This window comes from Schistocerca serialis, chromosome 2, assembly GCF_023864345.2.
Source record: "Schistocerca serialis cubense isolate TAMUIC-IGC-003099 chromosome 2, iqSchSeri2.2, whole genome shotgun sequence".
Lineage (NCBI taxonomy): Eukaryota > Metazoa > Arthropoda > Insecta > Orthoptera > Acrididae > Schistocerca > Schistocerca serialis.
The window spans coordinates 611,571,734-611,598,027 of NC_064639.1; the positions used below are offsets into that span (position 1 = coordinate 611,571,734).

General features: G+C 38.6%; 1 protein-coding gene across 1 annotated transcript in view; it reads right to left on the reverse strand.

Annotated features, from left to right (window-relative positions):
- The window catches only part of LOC126457654 (coiled-coil domain-containing protein 40), a 392,411-nt gene that overhangs the window by 65,629 nt on the left and 300,488 nt on the right, over positions 1–26,294 (reverse strand). The window contains exon 9 of the mRNA XM_050094144.1: positions 2,827–3,001. Within this exon, the coding sequence (XP_049950101.1) occupies positions 2,827–3,001 (175 nt within the window). The remainder of the gene's footprint in view (positions 1–2,826; positions 3,002–26,294) is intronic.

Below are 26,294 nucleotides of genomic sequence, written 5' to 3' on the forward strand. Positions count from 1 at the left end.
CTGGCAGCTCGGACCAGAATGCAAATGACATGTAGAATGGAAGCAGCAATCTGGAGGGGGTGGGAAAGGGGAAGGGATAGCAGGGTATGGGTATAGGAACAGAGAAGAGCACTATCTGGTGGAGCATACAGGGAGTAGACTGCCCACAGGTGGAACATCAGGAGGCTATGGGGCAGGAAGGTGATAAGGGCTGGGGGGGAGTTGGGGGGGGGGGGGGGTGGAGGGTGGAACTGAGAACAAAAAAGGAGAGGAGTGGGGAAGGGGAGAGTGAAGTAGGTGCACTGGCAGAGGGTGGGAGATGAGAATAGAGAGGAGGTGATAGGACAGAGGAGGTGGAAAATGTTGGGTGGAGGTTGTCGGGACAGTAGTCACTGTGGGATGAGGCAGGGATAATTTCAGGTGCGGAGAATGTGTTGTAAGGATAACTCCCATATGCACAGTTCAGAAAAGCTGGTGGTGGAGGGAAGGACCTAGATGGCTCAGGCAGTGGAGCAACCATTTCAATCAAGCATTTTATGTTCAGCTCCATGTTGTGCCATAGGGTGACCTATTTTGCTCTTGGCCACAGCATGGCAGTGGCCATTTATGCTGGCAGGCAGCTGGTTGGTAGTCAAACAAATATATATTTCCATTGTGCCTGTCTGCAACTCAATGTGTCGTGTAGCAATCTACCTTCTCCTTATATTGTTGCTATTCCAACCTGGAGTTTCCACTGTTTGATTTGCGTTATTACTAGAGAAAAATAAAGTTTACTGATTCATTGAATTTAACTTTATGTCTCAAACAGATGTTTTCTGTGCTCACGAAACAGCTGTTGAAGAAGGACACTTAATTGAATGTGATATCAAAGTTATAATGTGCACAAAATACAAAATAATGCCACAGAAATCAATGTCATGGTAATAGTAAATCCTAAAAACTGGTGTACAATAAGCAGATCAGTCAATGGAAAAAAGTGGAAATAGTGCACTGATCACATAAGCAAATAAATAGAAACAATTTTCAGAAAGAGATACTGAAGAATTTTTAGCATAAACAACAGGACTGCACACCATTGATTTGTTACAAAATACATTACACACACAACAATTTTAAGGTCCCACAAATTCTCAGAAATACATCTTGAGGCATGTAGATTTAGGTGTAAAAACCAGCATGAACGATTGTCTGAGGGGAGATACTACAGCCAGAATTTATAGAAGTACAAATGTAGTTCACAACTGATGATATGGTACTAATTATGTTTCTCACTCCATTCAGTGTTTGAAAAAACATAGTTTCACAACACCCGTATGAGTTTTTATACAATCATTGAAAAACAATGAGAAAAGGACACAAACAGTATATCTAGATTGTGCATAAAATGTTAGAATCAAGATTTTTAAAGTTCAAAACCTACACAAAACTCGGATACAGATTTTTTTTTTTTTTTTTTTTTTTTTTTTTTAATTATCGTGGTCATCAGTTTGAAGACTGGTTTGATGCAACAGTCCATGTTAGTCTATCCTGTGCACCATTCTTAATTTCTGAATAACTACTGTAAACTACATTCATTTCAACCAGCTTACTATGTTCATCCATTGGTCTCCCTCTAATATTTATCCCCTGCACCGGCAACACTTAAATTTATATCACACGTAAACAAACTCCTCTTTTTCAGCAATGCTTTTTTTACTATTACCAATCTGCATTTTACATCTTGAGGTATTTTGGTGACAAATACCAAAACTTGTCTACCACATACTTTTAGTGTCTCATTCTTTAATCTGCAGAATTACAAAGTCATCAGTTAAGTCTCAGAGTCTTTATTTCATCTCCCTGAAATTTAATTCCCTTTTCAACTTTGTCCTCAGTTTTTGTTACTGCTTGTTCAACGTACAGACTGAATAACATGAAGTCAACTTATGTATGTAGATAAACATGTGAAGTGCACAGTTTTGAACTTGGCTGATTTTATGGTGCCTTCTACACAAGTGTGCCACCACAATAAAAACTGTAGGATCAGTACATCACAATAAAAACATAGAAAATCTTGGGCCACAAGAAAGCATGTCTTCTGCACAAGAAAGCTAACAATGTTAATTTCACAGTGAAGCAGTAACTGGGCATTCCCATTTCATCCAAAACTTTTCCTTATTGTCCCACATTCTGTTGTGGATTTCCTGAAACAACTTGTGGTGTTCAGGAATGTATGTCACACAATTTCTTTTACCTCTCTTTAAAAATATGGTGACATTTTGTAAACACTACTCTGTGACGAGTACATGAACTTTCATTGAGCCCTACAAAAGATCCAGTTAGTTGGTCGGTACTCTTCACTTCTACAGAGAACATATTACCTTTGCATATGACATCAAGGTTTTGAAGCAGTTGCATCTTTGGTCTGGCAAATCATGTTTGGAATGTGATACAACCATTCCTGTGTTGAGAGTGCAGCACGGTACTTAAAAAAAATCATATAATAGCCTTATTGTGAGCACAGACAATACCCCAAAAGTCCCCCATTTCTCATCCCTTCATGCCATGCATTGTTATTGTGACAAGTATGAAATATGTGCAGCCAATCAGAGAGGGGTTCAAATCATTAACTGGCTGTATCAATTTAGATTTTTCATAGTTTACACCAGGATGATTCCTTAAACAAGCCTATAGTTAATTTATTTCCTTCACATTCATTCAAACATATCTTGTGCCCTCTGGCTAAAGATTTTTAGACCAGTTGAACAATTAAAATATAAGATTCATTCTGTTCCCTTCTCTTCTATCTCCAATGACCCAATAAAAGTTTTTCAGATAAGATACTTATTTTTACATATGTTTACTTACGCTTCTGTAATATATTCAGCTGATGTTGCTGCTCATTTCTTTTCTTTGACAAACTCACAACTCTGTTCTGCTGTCTTATCCACACTTGCTGCAAATGCTCAGACTTCTGTTCTGTTTCATCAATAGCTGTCTGAAGTGACATCATTTTTAACTGATATGGTGTTACCTCTTGACCCTGAAAATGTCAATAGACTGCAGTTAGTATGATAACTGCATTTATTATAGATTCATAAATATGTACACATTTCAAACTGAACAGATAAAACTAAGTATTTGTATATCTGAGAGATAAGTTTTCATTTCAACTTAAGAGCAAAACAGGAAGAGAGGGTCGAATACCATCACGCTGCTACATAATTCAATAAACAAATTAAATATATTTCATAACTATTTTCAATTTTTTTGGATTTCTCAGATGTTTTAATCCAAACTTTTAAACTTAAAGAACATGGAAGAGATGTAGCAAAAGTTTAAAACAGAAAAGAGACAGCAGAAGGGAAAAATAACTGAAAGGCGAGTGCTAACTTCCACAACAATATCATCATGTGGAAAACCAAATGGAACTATTACTTAAAAAAATATTTTACAAAAAAAAATTCTGTTTAAGCACAATTTAATATCATTAATGCTATGTAAAATACTAGTGTTACTTACTGCCCAATACTTACTGTGGTAAACTGGAATAAACTGGGAAAATGCCTTGGCTCAGTCTATCATGCAGAATATTTTAGCATTATTAATGTTACTGTTAAAATCAATCACATTAGGTATAGTGTAGGAGTTGGGAATTGTGTGACCATTAAAAGCTCTACATTCTCCACAAATAATTTTTTTACGGACCATGTGCATGAATGTGGAACACTCGGCTCATATAGACATAAGAATAACAAGACTTTTGCAATTAATAGATGCATGCACACATGTATGAGGGGGATTATTATTATATGCTTCTAAAATCCTTTTAAATGACACTAATGAAATGTTAGAAGCTATGCATGGTCAATGCTACAGAATAATCTATATCACTATGGAAAGGCAAATTAATGAGTGCTGACATGATAATGAAAGAATGAGTTGCCAAAAGGCAACACATCAAAGAGTGGCTGTAAAAGCTTCAATAATTTTATAAAATGTAAACTCTTTTTCACTGATGTAAGAAACAGCTTTGATACGGTCAATTCAAATAAATTATAGAATGCAGGCTTTCAAGGCCAGCATTTGAGTTATCGCTGATATTTGTTTTATAGGCATCAGGCCATGGACCAAGGCATAATTCTCTGTCTAACAACTCATATTCCAATGAAAGCAACATAATCTGAGCCTTTAATGACCCAGAAAGCTGTTACAGAGACAAAGAAGATCAGTAACAGCTTTCTGAGTCATGAAAGCTTTTGATGGTATATCTAGCAATGGAAGACGAAACATCATACAGAAAATACCTTGGACATGGATTTATTCCCATGAAACGAATATGCACAATAATTCAAATGAAGTTGTTCAAGAATGAGCAAAACTCAAATAGACTGAGCAGATAAAAAAGACTGATTTGAAACGAGTAAAGTTGTAGTGTTTCTGTTCAGTTTGGCATATTTCACTCAATGGACATTTAATGTTTCTGCTTTTCTTCTTATTTTAGCTGACCAATGCCTTGGATGCAGCAGTACTAGAATTCATCTTGTCAGTGCTCTCCTTGCTGCAGGAATTACTTCTCTTGAATAATTATGTGGTACCTTCAGGTAACATCAAATGTCCAAAAAGAATATCCAACTAAAATTGCTACATACAAATATATAAATAAAAGGAAAGACTCAAAATGACTGTGTAATAAAAAGTTCATTTGTCACATCCATTGTCATCATTTCACACATTAACTCCAAGGATTTCATGTTTCTCCAGTTTAACTCTTATTCAGTGAAGCTGCTATTTTACATTTTCGTATGGTCCAGACTCAAAAAACGCAAAATTGAGGAAAATGCAGAATTGAGGAAAATGTTAAAACCCTCAAAATATGAGCAAGAACACATGTAACTAGCATATATGATTAAAAATCGCAATCCTCTCCACTACTTTGTATAAAATCTGTCTTAGTAAAGTAATGGCATATCAACAGGGGGGAGGGGGGGGGGGGCAGGAGGGGCAGTGCCCCCACACTTCAAACTAGTATTTGGATGCATGCATTTGAGCTATGTGTAGTATTGCAAAAAAATCCCTCCATAACCCATTGCAGCTTGTCCTGAAATTAGGCATCGTGACAGTGTACGTAGATCATCCTTTTATTCCACAGCAAAAGAAAGTTCACTGCTGTTGCAGGATCGAAAAGTGAGATGTATGTTCCGGAACATTACTATATACCAAGTTGCTGTCAAGTTCACAGTTCATAACACACACTACATTCACATTTCAGAATGAAAATTTTAATTAATTTGACTAGTTAGAAATATCCCCCATTTATGTCTCATAGGAATACATAATACATTCATGATTTGACACCTGCTGCAGTATTTAGGGTCCATATTTCTCTAGTCTACTCAGCGATAGTAGTTAAGCAATGCAATCAATATACTGTCCTCAATCAATAGTTCATAGAAAATAAGTATTTGTAAGATATATAAAATCCTCACATAATTTTGTGTTATTTCACTTGACATGTCCTATATTATTAGTACACCCTACGTGCAATATGTATTTGGCAGGACCAAATAAAAAATCAAAACAGTTGTGACAGTTACTCCTTAGAGAATGTGTTTCATGTTAAAAACAGCCCTCAGTTTACTGTGGCATTATAGATAATTTTATCCTCAAGTCTAGTATGCACTGATTTATCATCCAGATTAATTATCGCAATTTCTTATCTCTGGTTCATAGACGCAATATTACTGTTGCAGACTGTTTGTGGAAAACTTTTTCTTGCCTTGCAACCCAGAGAAACCAAAGCAGAAAGCAAATTTTCAGTCAAATGGATCATTGTTTTATATGAATGAGGCAAAGCTACATCCCTTTCTGAAATTAGTTTATTCAGAAAATGCTTTACTATTTGCACACAAAAATTAAAAAAACTGTTTTTGGATTTGCATGGGGTTTTTCTTTTCGCTGTGCAGCATTTCTCATGTGATTTAATAAAAAATTTGATATATTATAGCTGAAAACACATGCTTGGCCATGAACTGGCTACCTCTTTGTTATTAGTCATAGTTTTTATGATGTTGATAAATGAAGCACCATAACTCATTGAATGTAATCTGAAGAACTTGAAGTGAAGAACGACTTCACTGATTATTTGATGTTCTGTGCTCTTTAGCTCATGCATTGCAGCATACCAACTGAAGCTAACATACCAAAGTAATATTTTTATCGTGGTAGGAAAGCTTTACCTTTCCAATGACGAGTAAATGGATTATATGTGTTGCTTATATGCCTCACATGGTAAGTTTCTGCACTTCAAGTAGAGTGCCACGTGACAAGTCACTACACATAAACAGTTCGAGGTACTGAAACAAGGTTTTCAGCAAATAATATAATGCAAAGAAATGGGTAGTTCTCTGTACAATAAATACTGAGATATTTTTAAATGTCACACCATGGAAGTATATTAATGCCTTTCATTAGTTTATGAAAGAAAAAATACAGTATTATAGTGCAAGTCAGTGTTCACAATAAAACTTGTCACAAAAACAACAGCAAGTAAAAATATACAGTTGCTTCTGGCAAGAAGTTTTAATATACTGCGAGTGTGGCTTCATACTTGCCTGTTATACAGCCACTGAGACAAGCATTTGTACACAGAAAACAAGATTTGAATTCTCTGTATTTCACACCAGTTTCATCAAAAATGTTACATGTAATGGTACAAACATTGTTCTGTTTTCTTGAATCAATTTAATCAATTTAACAACTGAAAGCTGAATGTCAAATAAACACAAAAACACAGTGCTTTATATGGCAGTTCATCACTGAACAAATATGGTAGTACACATTATCTTTTATTTTATTTTATTTTATTTTAAGTCATCAGTCGCAATCTATTTGATGTGAATTGTGCAAGTTTGTTTGTTATGTCTGATGTTAATGTTCTTCCATTTTCACTGCAGTATTGCTTTAAGTTCTGATTTGCACCCTATTTGGTGATTCACAATATGGATGTCCAATAATGTTTACAGTGCTTCCTCTTACTTGCAACACATAGAATTAGTGAATTGTAGCATCATTTTTAAACTTCAGTATCTAACATTTCATTAACTTTCTGTGTTTACTGATCTTTATGTACGATTATTACTATTTCGTTATTTTAGGTGTGGTACTGTACAATGTCACAAAAATATATCAAGGAATTTTTTAGAGGTGGCAGTACCACTAAAAAATTTCAGATCATTTGTATTAGCATTACCTACGACAGTGGTCAGTCTCAATATGATAACAGTAATACTAGTTGAAGAGACTTACAAGAAAGAATTATGGCTGATTCAGTGATGGATGTGGCTGGGCAGGAGCAGTTCACTCTCTGTGTACATTGTGTTGATCCTGAGATGCTCGAAATAAAAGAACTTTTTCTGGGTTTATATAGTCCGCCAAACTCCAAGGCGCAAACACTGGCAACTACCATTAAAGACATCCCTTTAAAACTGTCACTAGGAACTGAGTTTCTACATGCTCACTGTTTCGATGGTGCAACCAATATGTCTAGGTGGAACAAAGGTGTGAAGGAAATACTCCTCCAAGGCCAGCCAAAGAGTTGTTACATCCACTGCAGCAATCATCATTTGGATCTGGCACTACAGGAAATTTCAAGAAGCTTTGAGCCATTGTGTGATGTACTGGTAACTGTGAAAGACATCTCAAATATAATTCCAGTCAGCAAAAAGGAGAAAAAAACATGTATGCACGTGTTGTGCTACCATCTGGTGTCAATGAGATGAATCCAAACCCAACAGCTCAACAACTGATTCCAATGTGTCCCACCCAATTGGCAGTCTGAATAAAATCTTTGACACATTTCAGGAAAAACTATGAGCAGGTCCAGAAAATGGTGACTGAAATATTGATTGTACCCAGCTCAGTTAGAGACGAAAGAAAGTCAGGCCTGCATGCCTATGTGAAGAGGCTCAAAAAGTTAGGAACTATTTTTTATATAACAGTAGCAACTGAATTGTTTGGACTGTATGAGGAACTGGCCAGACCTCTACAGAATCCAAAGTTTAATGCAGCTAGAGTGAAACATTCTGTAGAAGTTATAAAAGTAGCTCTGGCAAATCTTAGGACTATGGAAGCATTTGATATCCTGTTAGAGAAATCCAAAGATTATTCTAAAAACTGAAATATGAAAGATCCAAATATATCAAGGCCAAGAAAAATACCAGTGCAGTTGCAACATAGAGAAATACCATCCGTTCCCTTCTCAAAGAATTGCCTCAAGAATGAAAATTTAGGAAAGATTTGTTTGATATTTTGATCTCCTGAATGAGACTGATCAAAGGTTCAACCAAGAGCGGCTGTCCCATCTTGAAGAGATACTTATTAAGACCTTCCAAACACTCCCCCATCTACATGACATTTGGAAAAACTGCTTGGAGTACATGCAACAGATTTTAACCTGGAGAGGTTTCATGCACAGCTCAAAATGATGTCAACCACTATGACTGGTACATAAAACCATGTAATGTATCCTCTATTGCAATAAAACTTATTGCTGAATCTGGTAGGGTTAAAGAACTCTTTCAGGAAATTATTTGCCTCATCACCCTGATTCTGACAGTTCCAGTATCATCAGCATCCTATGGGAGGTCATTCAGCGCCTTGAGACAACTTAAAACTTGCCTCAGATCAACAATGACTCAGTTGAGATTCATCCATCTACTCCTGCTCCATGTTCATCAAGACAGGACTGGAAAAATTAATCTTATGGATGTCATGAAAGAATCTGTTTCCTGAACTGCCGAAGGAAAACTGCATTTGAAAATTGCATGTAAAATTTTTTAGTCTAATAAAAACAAAGTAAATGCCTTCTTCTTTTTCAAACAAATAATGTTTTTTTCTTTTTTCCATTAAGATATGATGCACAGTGTTTGTAAAATAGTGATAATAACAAAAGGTTTCTCCCCGGCTGATTGATATTGCAGTCTACAGTAAATATGAACTCCTTTTCATAAATGGTCTCAAAATAAAGTAGGAATAAAGTAGGAACAATATCTTCCCAGATAAATGATGTTTTTTAAAAAATTAAAGCAACAAAATTGTTTTCATGAGCATGACATATACAACTGGGTCCTTATTAGTATTAATGAGTTGTTTCTCTCTGTAGAACAACATAGTGCTGATTACCTAACACACCTTCCCACACTATCGATATGCATGTATTATTAATGGTTTTGCTGAAAGATGAAATCAATAAATGGGTTTGCTTTGCACTCCCTCCCTCCCTCCCCCGCCACCCCCACCCTCTAAAGAAATAGTTGGTTTGATACTTAGTGAAGGGAATTAAATGTACAATAAAATGTTTGTGCGATAATGTGTGGTAATGAATTTCATCAGTTCTTTAAAAAATCACAGATGTGTAAGAGCAAGTAAAAACTTATCAAAAAATTGAAATTGGTATCTGGGTACACGGTAATCAAGCTGTTTTCCGACACACTATGACTACAAATTATATGTTCTAAACACACGTTTTTGAGAGATCATCCTTTGTGTTCACCCAGAAAAAGCAACAGTTGATGAACATGTTGAATAAAACCAAAAACAACACAGCTGTTAGCTATAAGCATAAATGCAGACATCTGCTTAATGACATACTTTGTCACTACTGTTGTTATTGTTAAGTGCTTTTCTTATGAGCCACACTTCATACGTTCACCACAGTTAAAGTCTTATTTTAATCTTGATGAGAGAAAGAGAGATGTAAAAAAATAAGTTTACTTCTCCAATTGACAGTGCTGCAGTTTCACTCCATGCCCTGCTACCAATCTTTACAATGTACAGTGTGTGGTGTAAAGTATATTCATGAGTAGTGTATGTGATTGTTGCAACTGTATCATGTTACATTTGAACACAAAAGTCTTTAAAATATGCTACTGCGAAATCCTTGTTCTATTTCCAGGTGACATCTCTGTCATAGCACATCATCCACACAAAAAGTACGAGGGCGGTTCAGAAAGTAACCTCTGATTGGTCACAGTGCGGGTTGTGGGGGGAGTAGCGATGCCATCTGTGCATTCACGCACTCAACAGGTCAGTCGGCATCAAGCCATGGTCGAGTGAACGTCGTACCTGCGCTAGTTTAGTTTTTGTGGCAGTTTGAAATGTGTGCTGCAATAGAAAACCCCGCCAAATGTGAAGTGTGTGCTGTCATAAGGTTTTTTACAGCCAAAGGATATTCTGCAGCAGCTATTCATCATGAGCTTTGTGCCGTGTACGGACCAAGAGTTATGAGTGAAGGAGTTGTCCGTGAATGGGTATGTTTATTTAAAAGTGGACGAGAAAACGTTCATGATGAAGAGAGGAGTGGTAGACTATCATTGGTGACTGACGAACTCGTTCAGACAGTTGATGCAAAAGTTCGTGAAAATCGACGTTTCTCAATGTCGGAGTTGTCTACTGGTTTTCCACAGATTTCTAAGACTCTCTTGTACGAGATAGTGACAGCAAGATTGGGTTACCGTAAGTTCTGTGCACGATGGGTGCCCAAAATTCTTACCGACCACCACAAAACTCAAAGAATGGCCTCTGCATTAGACTTTCTGTCACGTTATGAGGACGAAGGAGAACCATTGTTAAACAGAATCGTGACCGGTGACGAAACCTGGATTAAGTACGTGAACCCTGAGACAAAAGAACAATCAAAGATGTGGGCACATTCAAATTCGCCTACCAAACCAAGAAAAGCCTCGCAAGATTTTTCTGCCAGAAAACTGATGGCAATGGTGTTTTGGGATGCCAAAGGGGTGTTGTTGGTTGAATTCATGGAACGTGGTACAACCATTAATCAAGACGTGTACTGTGACACAATAAAAAAGTTACGACGGGCTATACAGAACAAACGCCGTGGTATGCTGACTTCCGGTATCGTTTTTTTGCACGATAACGCCCGTCCTCACTCTGCTCGCAGAACAACGGCCCTTCTTGAGTCCTTCAAGTGGGACGTTATCAACCATCCACCTTACAGCCCAGACCTGGCGCCAAGTGATTATCACCTCTTCATGCATTTGAAGAAATGGCTCGGGTCACAGCGGTTTGATGACGACGAAGAGCTCAAAGATGCGGTCACAGGCTGGCTCCAGGCACAAGCGGGTGATTTTTATGCAGAAGGAATTTCAAAGCTTGTGAAGAGATACAATAAGTGCCTCAATCGCTATGGAGACTATGTAGAAAAATAGTGCAAAGATGTAGTTGTAAGATGTATATATTAAAATATTTTTATTTAACTTGGTGTATTTTTTTAAATCAACTGGAGGTTACTTTCTGAACGGCCCTCGTATATTTTCAGCCCTTCACAAAATGCTTTCACCCCTACCTGCACTCTCATCAGTGAAGAGCCATTCCCCCTCTCCGTACATCCAGTAGGTGAGCTCATTTTACATGTGTTAGGGTGGTGTTGTGGCTGCGCAGACTATTGGGCGACTTAACAAGTCGCCAGCCAATAAGAGTTCACTAGCCAGAAATGGGTGACGTTTCCTCAATTATGACCGAGCATATGCTTCAAGACTCAGAGTTTGAATTTAAAAGGTTGACGATTGATATTGTTACTGAATACAGTACATCAGAAGTAGATGCAAAAAGATGCGTTTGAGTTATAAGTGGCGCAACAAAAGATGGTAGCTGGGGCCCTTTATAATGTATTGGCTCAGTCCGGAACACTTTGCTTCAACTGTCTTGCTTTTACATTACAGCTGCAACCTAGCAGTAGTTGTATCATAATTGCACAGTGAATCAAAATGTTGCAAGTTGTGTTTGCAACACCAATCGTGGCTTATGTCAGAATTTCCTCTCTCACATCTCTCCTCTCCACAATGGCCTAAAATATTCCCTTAATTCCGCCACCACCCATGGTGCTAACCATCTGTCTTTTGAGCTACTTATAACTTGTTCAGTCATATCAAATGTCCATAGGTAGTCAAGTGAGACGTCAAATAAGAACTTAAAATCAAGGTAAACCATACTTAGAAGAAACATAAAATCAGGGAATTTTCAGCATTGATCTTATGGGTTTTTCAAATGGGCTTCGAATTTATGGATTAGAATTGCAAAAAATGTAAAATCAGAGAATGTAAAATTGAAGTTCCTCTGTATTTATGCCATGCAGGTACTTCCTTTTACAAAGTTACTGTGGTTGCTATCCCATCCTGAAGATATGTGTCATCCCTCGGCATGGTTCTCCATATGCAAATAAAACAAAAAACTGTTTTATCGTTTTTTGTTCATGAACCTCATCCATAGGTAACAATACGTAGGTATATACATAACTCTTCTGGAATAGTAAATACAGCTACTTTGCTTTAATTCACATGTCAAATGTCTGTAAGGTACCTATGTTTTCTTTTTATATTATCAACTATGCTTTTTCCTTGTGAATGTATCACTATGATTATCAATTCAAAGTAAATATGTATCAGTTGTAATTAAAGGACAATGCACTTATCCTTGCACACAATATTTTCATAACATGACTAATATTTGACCTTAATGTCCTCTACAGTACATTTGTTTTAATGTGCCCACATTTCTCACCTAATTCTGTTCTGTCACCACAGCATTTGCCTCTCAATGCTACTGCAATAAAGTTGTAATAATTTTCTTTCTAGAAATAATTATAAGAAGGAATTTTTAAAACATTCAACTTTTATGAGAACACAGCAGAGTCTGGCTTCCTTAACTTTCTACAGTGATAATGAAACCAGCCCCCCCCCCCCCCCCCCCTGACATGACAAGCCGGCATGCTGTCCAGCTGTCCAGTCAGGTACGGTGGTGGACACATTCTACAATAATTTTACATTGTGGTCTTCATAACAATATAAGCAGAATTAACTTGTGCATCATAATTCTTTTATCTCCTAACTTCCATCATTTCAAGCATACAAACTCAAGACACTATTTTACCTTCAATAATTGACTGTTTAATTACATATATCAAGCTTCCACAACTCAGACAACTTTCCTTCAGCACAGCACTGGAGTTAATCTCAAATATTAAATAATTCACCTGTATCAAAATTATCATTCACATCTCTCTCCTCAGGCACATTTCTTCTCTTTTCCTGTCACCACTTCTCCTTTACTACAGAGGTTGTATACCAGTGTACCAAATCCTTCCCTTACCTCAACACAGATGTGGGGTCCTCCTTCCTTGGTACACCTACTCTGTTTCCTAAGGTACTATGTGTATTAGGTCACAGCAACCTGTTTGAAACAATACTTCCTCCTCTTATGCACCTATTACACTGAGATGTCCTTACTCTTGCTTTACAAATAAACAGTCCGGTTTTACAGTTTTACCTTGTTTTCATCCCCTACGTACCACTTATACCACTTTAGTCAGCAATCTTTGTAACTAACTTCCAAGTATATTAACAATATTTCGAAAAGGATAGATTGCTACTCACTGTGAAGATGATGTGTTGAGTTGCAGTGCCATGGCCAACTGCAATAGGTTTCTCAGTTGAGGATCCATGGCACAAATGGCCCAATCGAGCTGGTCCCACAGATTCTCTGTCAGATTCTAATCTGAGGCATTTGAGGGCCTCCGATGTACAGTCAACTCATCCTGGTGCACTTTGAATCATGAACCTACACTGCAACCTGTGTGACATGATGCATTGTCCTGCTTGTAGATGCCATCATGCCAAAGAAAAACAAACTGCCTGTAGGGGTGGACATGGTCCCCAAGGATATATGTATACTTGTGTTGATCCACTTTACCTTCCAGAATGACGAGATCACCCAGATAATGCCACAAAAATGTTCCCCAGACCATAATGCATACAGGGTATTAGCTTTCAGGCATCTCATGCCATACACACCAACTGCCATCTGTGTGATGGAGAATAAAAATGTGATTCATATGAAGAGGCCACCTGTTGCCACTTAGTAGACATTCAATTTTGGTACTGGCTTGCAAATTCTAGCCATCATTGCCGATAAACAGCTGTCAGCTCAGGAACATGGACCAGGTGTCTGCTGTGGAGGTCCATAAGCAGCAATGTTCACTGAACAGTCATTTGTAGCCCCTTGGTTCATCTGGGCAGTCAGCTACTGAACAGCTGCATGTCTATTCACCCATACACATCTCTGCAGCTGTTGTTCACCTTGTCATCTGTGGCCTGAAATTCCACTACTGCCTCAGTGCCAGTTTTCGATAGTGCCATTTTGCCATTCACAGTATACTTTAACCACAGCAGCCCGTGCACAGTTTACAAACTTAGCCTTTTTGGAAATGTTCCATTCTTGGCCAAAAAGCCAATGATCATGGCCATCTGGAGGTCATATAAATCACTTCATTTCTGCAGTACAACAATGGCTGCACTGTTTCCACATCTCCTCCATACATTTTATATCTGCTCCACTGTTAGCACTGCCACCTGCCATCTGTGAGTGGTTACTGCATGTTGATATGGAACATAGGTGGTGGTTACATTAATGTGACTGGACTGTTTAATCACTGTGAATTTTTTTTTGTTAGCATGTCATAAATTAAGTCAAGTACCTTGCCAGTCCTTCCCCTCAGCAAAGTGAAGTTACTAACATTTCTCAAAAATAAATTTTACTGTACTACTCAATAAAAGGATATTAATTATTCACATAATACTGAAAAAAGCTGTGTACAGTAGTCTTATAATTTCGTGAAAGATAACAAGATTGGTGGTTAAGGAAACATTTCTCACAGCAAATGCATATGTAAGGTGACGAAGTCTTCTCGGATTATCAGCAGAATCAAGAGATCATTCTGCAACAAAATTTCAACAAGTTTCCTACTTCTCATCTTCACCTGAAGATGGTAAGTAGGAAACTTGTTGAAATGTTGCCACAGAATAACCTCTTGACTTGGCTGATAACGCAAGAAGACTTCATCATCAACATTCGTCGAGATAGTCTAAATTCACATAAGTGGATATCTGTTTTTCTCTTAAATAACAAGCCATTTAAAATATGCATGTTTTCTTTTATTAAGCAAAACTAACTGTCCCAAGTCAGCAAGTTGGAAAGTAATTTCCTGTTGGCATTAACTTTATTACAATGTTGTTAGTGAAAAAAAATTGTTAAGGAGAAATAAGATCAGACTTGTAATAAAAAATTTTCATATTTGATGCATCATTCTTTCACATGCATTCCCTTTTAATCAATTAATGTATTGTCAATATGTGAATAAAACACTCTACACCTATGGACATATTCCCCAGCAGTCAATTCAGTACCGGTATATCAGTCACCTTAAGAATAATTCCTAGGCTCTAGGTGGAATAACCTTTTGGCACATCATTTTTGCCCGCATAGTGTCAGTGGCATTGAAAAGTGTATCCCAATACCTTCCAGAATGTACTCACTGACCACACAACTTTCTTATCTTTTTAAATGTAAACTCCAGGCCTACTACCTTCCACATCAAATATCCTTTTTCATTTCTTCTTCTTTATTCTCCAAAAATATTTGAGTTCCTCTTTGTTTGTAATGTATAATTTGAAATTAAATGTATCATGTACTTTTAACCTGCATTTCTGTATATTTTTTGATCGCCTTAGATTACAAACTTTACCTTCTGGCACTTGGAAGTAGTTGCAGAAGTACCATGACCCAGGTATCTTGGCTTCAGACTCCTTTTCCTCCGTCACAATGCCTGTGTCAATCTGGAAGGTTATTTGAGATACCAACAATTGCTGAATGCTTTCGGACTCTTCTTCTTTGCTATATATGTATTCACTTTCTGTCACAAATGAGTACATAGCATTTTTACAGTAGGTTACACTCCAAGTCATGCAACATTTGCTTTGTACAATGTCTCTTGTATATTCTGGCTGTCAACCAATGACCAAGTTATCTTCTAAGGGAATTCAACAACCAAGTCTTCCACTCCCTGTGAGCTCCTTGGAGCAGAGCATATCATCTAGGCAGGATGTAAGCAGCATGGAGTAATTTCTCACTGCTGTTGATGCAACACCCATCATTTCCTCCATATGATGATTCTGCGGAAGATTTGGATGCATAGAAAAAACACCTTCAGCAAAATTTTCAAGCTTTTGGAGTCACTGACTGCAACTAGTGAAATACTTTATTTTTGTCATGGATTTCTCCTCATGTTTATCACATTTTGTGCCAGCTAGCTCATCTTCAGGAAACGGCCAGTCTCTCTTTTGATCAAATGTGTCAGTTGCTTTCTAATTATCATTGCAATACTCATGTTATTGCTACTCATGTTGAGTTCTACCACTGTTGCAGCTGCAACAGTTGTACAGAGCTGGGGCAGTGGAACTTCATGGGCTTAGCTATCACTGCCGCTTTGTTACCGAAACACATATGCTGGTTCAACAGCTCGAATGCTATTAAATGCCTGGTCTCTTATAGGAAAGTTCATGAACATGCTAAAAATGTAAAAATCCCTCTCTCACAGATGTTCTGAACATTGCTGAGTCTTTTGAAGTATCTAGCACAGCAGGATATCACATAGAAGCACAGTGTGATGTAGCCGCCATTGCTTCCTCTCCTTCTCGACCACCGTCAGTTAGCGTACAGGGAGGAGATGAGCTCATGGCAGTGCAGCTGTGGCCTCAATGCCACATAGAACAGTGCCATGCTAAGCAGCAGCAACTGTCAGCATCACAAAACTGGCTGCATGCTCCTCTTCCATTGTCCCATTATTCTTTTGTTCAACATGAGCAGGAAGCAAGCCCAAAGCATTGAGCAACGTGCACTGTCCTTCACCAGACATAAACATAGATGTGAACAGTGTTCCCAAGTGATAGTAGCCCCAAACGAACTCTACATTGAAGTATGTGTGACAGACAAGATGTTAAAAATGCAAGTAGACACGGGTGCAGCAGTGATTTTGTTAAATTCTCAAACCTATGGATCTGTGCTGTCCTGTGTCTCTCATTGGTTGGTGAGTTACTACAAAAAACAGATACCCTTATGGGAAAATTTCCTACTTCTGTAGTGTACACAGCAATTGTTCTTTCTTTGATCTTTGTAGTAGTGGATGGTGGCAACACTGAAAACTTATTTGGGTTAAAGCCTTAAAAATTTTCGGATTCTCTATTTCTGATGAAATGCATCTGGTATCATATCAAATTCTGTACCAACAACTGGGTGTTCTCTGGTCGGAACATTCCTCTTTTTGGAAGGTATAGGGTGTGCTGCCAATTCCAAGGCTCACATCACAATAAAACCAACGGCATGCTCCCGTGTTTTTTAATGCCCGCCCAGTTCCAATAGCTTAACAGGAACAAGTCACACTGGAATTAGATCAACTTATGTCTTTGGGTGTTATCATACCTGTCTGTTCTAGTGAATGGTCCAGTCTGTTGGTAACTGTCAAAAAATCTAACAGCAATTTTTGTTTACGCGTAATTTAAAAGTGACAGTTCAAAGTCTATTACTGATATCAATCTCTTACCCCATCAGGATGAACTAATAGCACAGTTTTCCAGAGGCCAATATTTTCCATAAGAGGCTTGTTAGAAGCCTACTTACAACTACCGGTACCTCTGGGTAACAATTGCAAACGTATCCTCGTAGTGAATACTCCCTTCAGGTTACATCAATACCAGAGCCTACCATTCTGCTAGTACCCCTCCCATTTTCCAATGGTTTTTAGAGCGACTCATGATTCCATGCCAAGGTGCAATAACTACTTGGATGTATTATGGTCTCAGGTCCCTCAACAAATGAAAATTTGTGAAACCTTTGTGCATTGTTCATAGTGCTACAGCTCACTTGTTTGAAATGTAACTTGGACAGAACACAATTTTTTCAGCTGTCTATCTTCTATCTAGGTTTTGAAGTCTCGCATGCTGCCATCAAGCACTTACACCAACATGTCGATGTCACTACTGCTATGCAATATTCTAGAGTTGCAAGCCTTTCTCTGAAAGACCTCGTACTGGTACTACCATAAATTTCTTACTGGAGCAGTCAATTGGCCAAGCCAATTCATGCTCTCTTACATAAAAATGTTCCTTTTCACTGGTTGCCAGTCTGTGAGCATGCATTTACACCATTAGGTCCAAATTACACTCAGCACCTTGCTTGGTTACCTTTGACCCAGGCCAACATCTTTTTTAAGCCACAGATGCCTCCCAGTATGGCCTTGGGGATGTTCTCATTCACAAATATGTGGTTGATTCTGAACGACCTATCGCATACACTTCCAAAACTGTGAATAAGGTGGAACATTACTAACAGATACAAAAAGAAGCAATTGCTATTGTGAATGCACTCAAAAATTTCAGGTTTTCTGATATGGTTCTATGTTTCACTTGATCACTGATCATAAACCTCTGGTTGCTCTTTTGAATCCTTCAGCATCTTTACTGGACAAAGTAGCCCTTCACCTGCAATGCTGGACTCGCTTTTGTCACACTATAGCTATGAAATTCATTTCTGACTCACAGCACAACATGCTACTGTGGATGCTCTTTCTAGATTGCTGACTAGCCCTGATCCAGCATTTCATCAGGATGAATTCTTATGATTGCATTTAGACATCGAAGCCCAACACACTGTGGATGGTTTTCCCATTACCAGTTCTTGGATTTTGGTGGCTGTTGCGGCCAATCCTAGATCACATCAGGTTGTCCAATTTGTCCCACCATGGCTGGCCAGATAAACCACCAGGCTGAGCACTGGATCCTTTGAATAATTATTATGCTCTCCACCACCACCTCTCAATTCTTGTTGGTGTGTTGCTGTTGGCTACCAAATAGTCAGCATCCAGGGTTGTGATTCCATCCATATTGGGGCGGATGTCACGCACCTCTTCCAGCTGGACCAGTGGGGTGTTTCTCGAACAAAATTGCTGCCCCACCACCACATGTTTTGGCCAGGTATTGACAATGAGATCATGAACTAGTCAGCATCCAGGGTTGTGATTCCATCCATTGGGGCGGATGTCACGCACCTCTTCCAGCTGGACCAGTGAGTTGTTTCTCGAACAAAATTGCTGCCCCACCACCACATGTTTTGGCCAGGTATTGACAATGAGATCATGAACTTTCTGATAACCTTTCTGCAGCGAGCCACCCATCAAGAAACAACAGGGGCCTCTCTTTCTCAGTGGTCTGCCCCAGCAAACACATGAGCATATTCATGTTGATTTTCTGGGTCCATTTCTTAACTCCTTTTGGTTTGTAGTGGTTGACGCTTTCCCAAAATTTCCTTACATGGTTCATTGCCTGTCCACATCCATGGCAGTTATGGTCATGGCCCTCTCAAAGATTTTTGCCTTAGAAGGATTGCCGTATACCACTGTGATTGACAACAACCCATAGTTTTTGTCTCAAGATTTTGAAGATTTTTTTTACAAGGAGTGACATCCTGCACCTTATGGCCCCTCCCTTTCATCCCCAGTCCAATGAGGAGGCAGAATGGCTGGTCCATACAATCAAAATCCAGACGAAAAACTGTATCACTCAGCCTTTTCCTGAGAAAGTCCTCAATAGGTTCTTGAGTTAATATAGGTTAATTCCAGTCATAAACTGCAGCCTAGTGAGCTGTTTCATAGCCTCCAGCCCCGTATGCTGCTTCATCTGCTCCAGCTGATGCCCGGCCACCTGTCAGTGGCCGCCTCACAATGATTCCATCCAGGCTCCACTGTCTGGGCCTGTGAGGTTGGCCAGTGCCTTATGTGGATGCCAGTGATCAACCATCACTACCAAGGCTCTCACCTTTGCATTGTGCACACGTCTGATGGCTCAGTGTCACAACACTACAACCAGTTCTGTCCATATGTGATCAACCGCGCACTGGAGAGTATTCTGCCCCGTGGCCCATCCACCATCTGCACTGGCTCTATGGTGCAGTGCATGCCTCACTTGGCTCCAGGGCCATCTTTGCTCTGGCTACCACTACTGCCAGGCAGAGTAGTCAGTGCCTGGCCACCTCCATATCGGCAGCACATTTTTCCGCCACTGCCGTCTTCTCTGTTGCCTCCATCATTGATTGTGTCTACCTGGATATGGACATCGATACAGCACCATTGACATCAGTGCTCCCATACAGCCTCTTGTGGGGCTGTGGGCACTGCACCTGTCCACTCCTGCATCATATCAGGCCATATTCTCCTGTGCCAGTATGACACATGCTCCAATAGTCGTCACCTTCTGATGAAGACATGGACATCTTCACAGTGAACACTCTTACCCTAGGTGGAAGGAGTGTTGTAACCCTACAGTGTGGTCAGGTGTACTCAAATTGCACATGACAAAAGTGCCTACAGATGTCACCTCACAATCTGGACAGACCACGCAGTAAGTGCAGTGTTGTGTGCACGACAGCCCAAAATAAGTCTGGTGTGCTGGGTCCTTGCTCTTCTCACTTATGTTTAGTTACATATTGTATGCTCACCTTCATGACTTCAGAGTGAAGTGTTTTATAGTTAGGGGACTTTGTATCATTCTATACTTCATTCAGTGTTGTTATGAATCTCTTCCTGTGGAAGCAGAATAAAACTTGGTTGCTGTTTCTTCTGATATTGTGTCTATACAATGTTACAAGAGAAATCATTGACTCTTCCTATTTATTACCATTATTATATCAGCCCACGCATGACACTGCACATTCCAATATATTCTAAAAAACATCATGCGCAATAATACGAGTTTTCAGGGGATCATATCTCAGGTTCTATTGATAAAACAAAAGGTGTCAAGTGTATTGGACAGTCCCTAGCAGAGCGGTTGGGAAGGGAGTGAGACAGCGTTGTAGCCTCTCCCCAATGTTATTCAATCTGTATATTGAGCAAGCAGTAAAGGAAACAAAAGAAAAATTTGGAGTAAGTATTAAAATCCATGGAGAAGAAATAAAAACTTGGAGGTTCGCCGATGACATTGTAATTCTGTCAGAGACAGCAAAGGACTTGGAAGAGCAGTTGAATGGCATGAACAGTGTCTTGAAAGGAGGATATAAGATGAACATCAACAAAAGCAAAACAAGGATAATGGAATGTAGTCGAATTAAGTCGCGTGATGCTGAGGGAATTAGATTAGGAAATGAGACACTTAAAGAAGTAAAGGAGTTTTGCTATTTGGGGAGCAAAATAACTGATGATGGTCAAAGTAGAGAAGATATAAAATGTAGACTGGCAATGGCAAGGAAAGCGTTTCTGAAGAAGAGAAATTTGTTAACATAGAGTATAGATTTAAGTGCAGGATGTCGTTTCTGAAAGTATTTGTATGGAGTGTAGCCATGTATGGAAGTGAAACATGGACGATAAATAGTTTGGACAGGAAGAGAACAGAAGCTTTCGAAATGTGGTGCTACAGAAGAATGCTTAAGATTAGATGGGTAGATCACATAACTAATGAGGAGGTATTGAATAGAATTGGGGAGAAGAGGAGTTTGTGGCACAACTTGACTAGAAGAAGGGATTGGTTGGTAGGACATGTTCTGAGGCATCAAGGGATCACCAATTTAGCATTGGAGGGCAGCGTGGAGGGTAAAAATCGTAGAGGGAGACCAAGAGATGAATACATTAAGCAGATTCAGAAGGATGTAGGTTGCAGTAGGTACTGGGAGATGAAGAAACTTGCACAGAATAGAGTAGCATGGAGAGCTGCATCAAACCAGTCTCAGGACTGAAGACCACAACAACAACAACACAAATACTATCCCCACTAATTGGTTGGTTGGTTGGTTTTGGGGTAAGGAGACCAGACAGCGAGGTCATCGGTCTCATCGGATTAGAGAAGGACGGGGAAGGTAGTCGGCCGTGCCCTTTGAAAGGAACCATCCCGGCATTTGCCTGGAGCGATTTAGGGAAATCACGGAAAACCTAAATCAGGATGGCTGGACGCGGGATTGAACCATCGTCCTCCCGAATGTGAGTCCAGTGTCTAACCACTGCGCCACCTCGCTCGGTCCCCACTAATTAAAGACAGCAGCAGTCTTCATGGCAGGTCATAGAAAGAAAACAATATAGTAACAGTTCATTGCAAGAGCATCTATGGAAAGGTACCAGAATTAATCTTGCTTATAAATGGTAACAATGTCCACATACTTCTAGGAATAGAAACATGGCTGAGACTAGATGGTACTAGCAATGAAATTCTAGATTCCAGTTGGAATGTATATCACAAAGACAGATTGTATACTGTTGGTGGACACATGCTTTTACCTGTAAAATATGCAATAGTATCTAGTGATGTTAGTAGTTTTCAATGTGAAATAATGTGGGTGAATATAAGGTGGATCAAAAATGGTCAACTGAAACTTTTACAGAGCTCCTGTCGCGGGAGCACAAGTGGAAGAACATTTTTTGGGAAACTTGGGTAATATTTTGGGCAAATTTCCTGGTATTAGTTAGAGACTTCAACTTACCAGCTATAGACTGGGAGACTCAAATGATTAAGATGGTCAGTAAGGATAAGGAATCATTTGAAATTGATGTAACTGTCTTATCTGAAAATTAGCTTGAGCAGCTCAACAGAGAACTGACTTGTGAAAACAACTTATCAAATCTCCTGGCAATCATGTGCATCTCCTGTCATATTTTTCCCTGTGAATATACTTGAAAATGGACTTAATATTTCCTGTAATATATTAAAACATTGAGATTTTTTCACATGAAGTGCATCAAGTGGAAAGGACAAGGACAATAAGCACAATTTATTATCTGAGTAGACAATGATTAAAGAAGACAATATACACTCTGTTAATTTTCATTTGTCTGATAAAAGAGAAGACATTGTACCTTTTGGAGTAGCACTGCTGACCGAGCAAGAAGCACTCTTCCTATTGAAACCACCTTTCATTCATAGAAGATTTGTGTCATTCCCTGCAGTTATCTGGGTTGTCACAAGTTTCCTCAAGTGAAATTTCCTGACATTACCCTGATTTCAGACAGGTTTTAGCATTTTTCTCTGACAAATTTTGAGATCTCAGGGATAAGCAAAGACATAAGTGACAAAAAAAAAAAAAAAAAAAAAAAAAAAAGTAAGGACTTCTGTGTTTCTTCTCCTGTGAGCAAAAATCTCAACTACTAACATCAACATCTTTTGTAACTGTTTTTAGATGGAAAAAGCACGCCAAATGGTATAAGTGTTTCATTAAGACCACTGTAGATATTTTATTTCAATAAAACGAAACACATCTGGTGAAAAAAATATGCATTCCCCGGGAGTCACAAGACAGATATAAGATACCTTTGCTGATTTCAGAAATAACCTCAGAAAATGGTAGGCCTCTTGAAAGAAGTGTATAAGGCAGGGAAGAGTTGTGTAAATCAACACTATAGGTGACTGCCAATAAAATATTCATTATTGTCAGCTATGTCTATTATTTTACAAGTATTGTGTGAATTTTCTTTCGAGAAATATATGAGTATATAGTGTACGAATCGCCAGTGACAGTGACTGTTGAAGTGCCAAAATGTACTACAGTAAATAAAATGTCTATAAAACGCCGCACTGTATAATGTGGGAAACAATGGGCCTCAGATCAGCAGGCCTGATCCGTTAGAGATACCCACAGAAATGGCCTGTGGTTTTGGCCCGTTGTGGTAATCCACTCATGTGGCCAGCAATTCATGTGTCACAGACAGCAATTTCAGTGGTGATCAAGCTATGCAACAGATAACTTGTGAAAATACTCTGAGAATCAGTACTAATGAGGGTAGGTAGCAACTTGCTGTCAAGATGATTGCTGAGCCACAGACAGGCATGTAGAAAAGATAATCACACTCTCACAACTAAATTTTCAGCCATAGCCTTTGTCAGAAAACAAGAGCACACACACACATTCGCACAATCACTGAGACACAACTCATGCACTTATGACCACCGTCTCTGGCCACTGCATCTACAATCACTGAGAACAAGATCCTAACAAACCACTTCTTACACCTCCCTGCTTCTCATTGGCAGCTACTAGGTTAGCAGTAAGAAGTGGTGGCAGCACTGACTGCAAGCTGAGAGGAGTGGTAGGAAGGGGAGAAGCAGTAAGAATTAGGGATTAGGAAGTGGCGCATGTTCTCAGGTGCACCCAGCAACGATACATGACATCTCAGTAAACAAACCATTTCATCTAAAAAAAAAAGTTTTTAAAAGCTTTATTAGCTATGATGTCTTTTCATTTTCTGGTGCAAATTTTGGCTGCAGGGCCACTAATGTTGAGTACATTATTTTTTCACAAAGATGCCATTACAGAGAAAGCTATAACTAAATGTGCTTCATGCAAGGAAAATTAACAAACATGTGTCCTATTAAGAAATATACATACATACGAACCCTAAAGTTTCAACCCCTGAGACCAAATGAGATCACGTTCATATGTTGTTTTTGCTTTGGTGTACAATAACATATCTGCACGATAACATAACTTCAATAAAAGGAAATAATTATAATCAATTATTTAGTACAATGAAGTGTTGGGTGTAATAAGTCTGTGTTACCATTCTTTTTTTCAGTTTAAAAGATTGTAAGAATATCTGTGATAAAAATAATTAACTATTATCTGTTTAAAAAACAATTTCATGCAACACGTCACATTTACACACACACTACACAGACACTCCATAATGTAGGCCCAGATAAACCATTTTATCTTAATTTTGTATGTATTTAGTCATCTCTCTTTATTTGTGTGAGAGGTACACTAAAATGAACATCATTTGCTGGTACTTCTGGAATGCTGATGCTCAGTATTTTCTTTTCATGTACTTCGATATTTAAATGAACTGAGAGGAAAAAAAGTAAAGGAAACAAAATCAAATCATCTAATAAACCTGAACTGGTCACTTGTATTAAATTGCATCACAGTTTATTCAGAGAAACTATCACAGGTTAAGGATATATGTGTATATGTTCACTTACAAGTTGTTTACCAGTAACCATATGCTACATGTGCATAGCATACTTTTTGAATTGGTTGTAAATAAACACAACCTGGGTTACATGCCAATGATCAGCTGCGAGACAGTCTTCAATTGTTGCAGAAACATTCAGAGCAGTAATAAACAATTTTGTGCAAATATTTGTGTGTTTAGTTATAAGTTCTTTATTGTATTTTGTGTATTTTATGTGTACTGCATGCGAAGTTTAATAATAGCTTAGCACAATGGTCTGGCCAAAATGGAAGAAAATCCCTGACACTGAGCAGATACAACAATGATTCAGACTTCATTGACAATGCGATTCCTACATGGGAAGCAGTAACTCAAAATATTGACAAAAGTATTCTGGATTTGGAACAGGACTTAGAGGATGAAGGAAATATGTGTACCACATCTGGTAGTAAAAATCTGCAGGGGGCAACGTCAGCTGATCATGTAACACAGACTGTACCAGGAACAGATGTAATTACTCTCTTGTTACAAAAAACTGGATGTAAGAGAAAAAGAGCATGAAGACAAACAGGCTGCACTGTAAAAAGAGTGTGAAACCAAACTGGCTGCATTGGATAAAGAGCATGAAGAGGGACAGCCTGGTAGGGAAAAACAACTCGTGATCGAGTCTGAAAAGCCACAAGACAGGAAACAGGCTTCATTAGAAAAAGAACATGAAGAGAGACAGGGTCTTAGGGAGAAACAACTATTGATTCAGTTTGAAAATGAATGAGATAGGAAACAGGCTTTATTACAAAAGGAGCAAGAGGCTAAACAGAAGCTTAGGGAGAAGGAAATGATCAAACAAATAAATCAAGCACTAAATACTCAAGTTGAGGAATTAGTAACAAGATTAAATGCAGTCTTAGATGCTCATGACAAAGCTGTCATGGAGAATATTAAGGATTTTGATTGTATTCATGAAGACAACACTACTTTGCAGATTAACTGCAAAGACTTGCAGGATGATGTGAAAAAACTGACAGCAGATGTAGAGGAAATGAAAGAATCTCATGACACTGTAGAAGGTCAAGTGAAAAAACTCACTTCAACTGTGGACGAAATGAGTAAACAGATGAGGGAGACTATCCAGAGGGAGGTAAAGAAAGAGGTAGAAAATGCCATGATAGAGGTAGCTTATGTGAGGATCTACCTAATATTACAGAAATCGTGCAGTCTACCATCCACATGTGGCAAAGTAACCAAAACTTGCAGGTTGGAGAGCCACACAAATTGTGCAAAAACTATAGTGACTGGTGATTTTTACCTTTTATTATAGAAACTGAATCTCTCGTGAGATAATAAAAAACCCGTCTACACGTTGATCTTGAAACAACTGGTCCTCACTGCAAATGGTATATTAGAGATGAAATACAACTGACCCATGTTCTGGTTGTACTCCAAGTTTCCTAAGACATTCTTGCACACGTGTGGACCAGAGCCACACTAAAAAGCATTT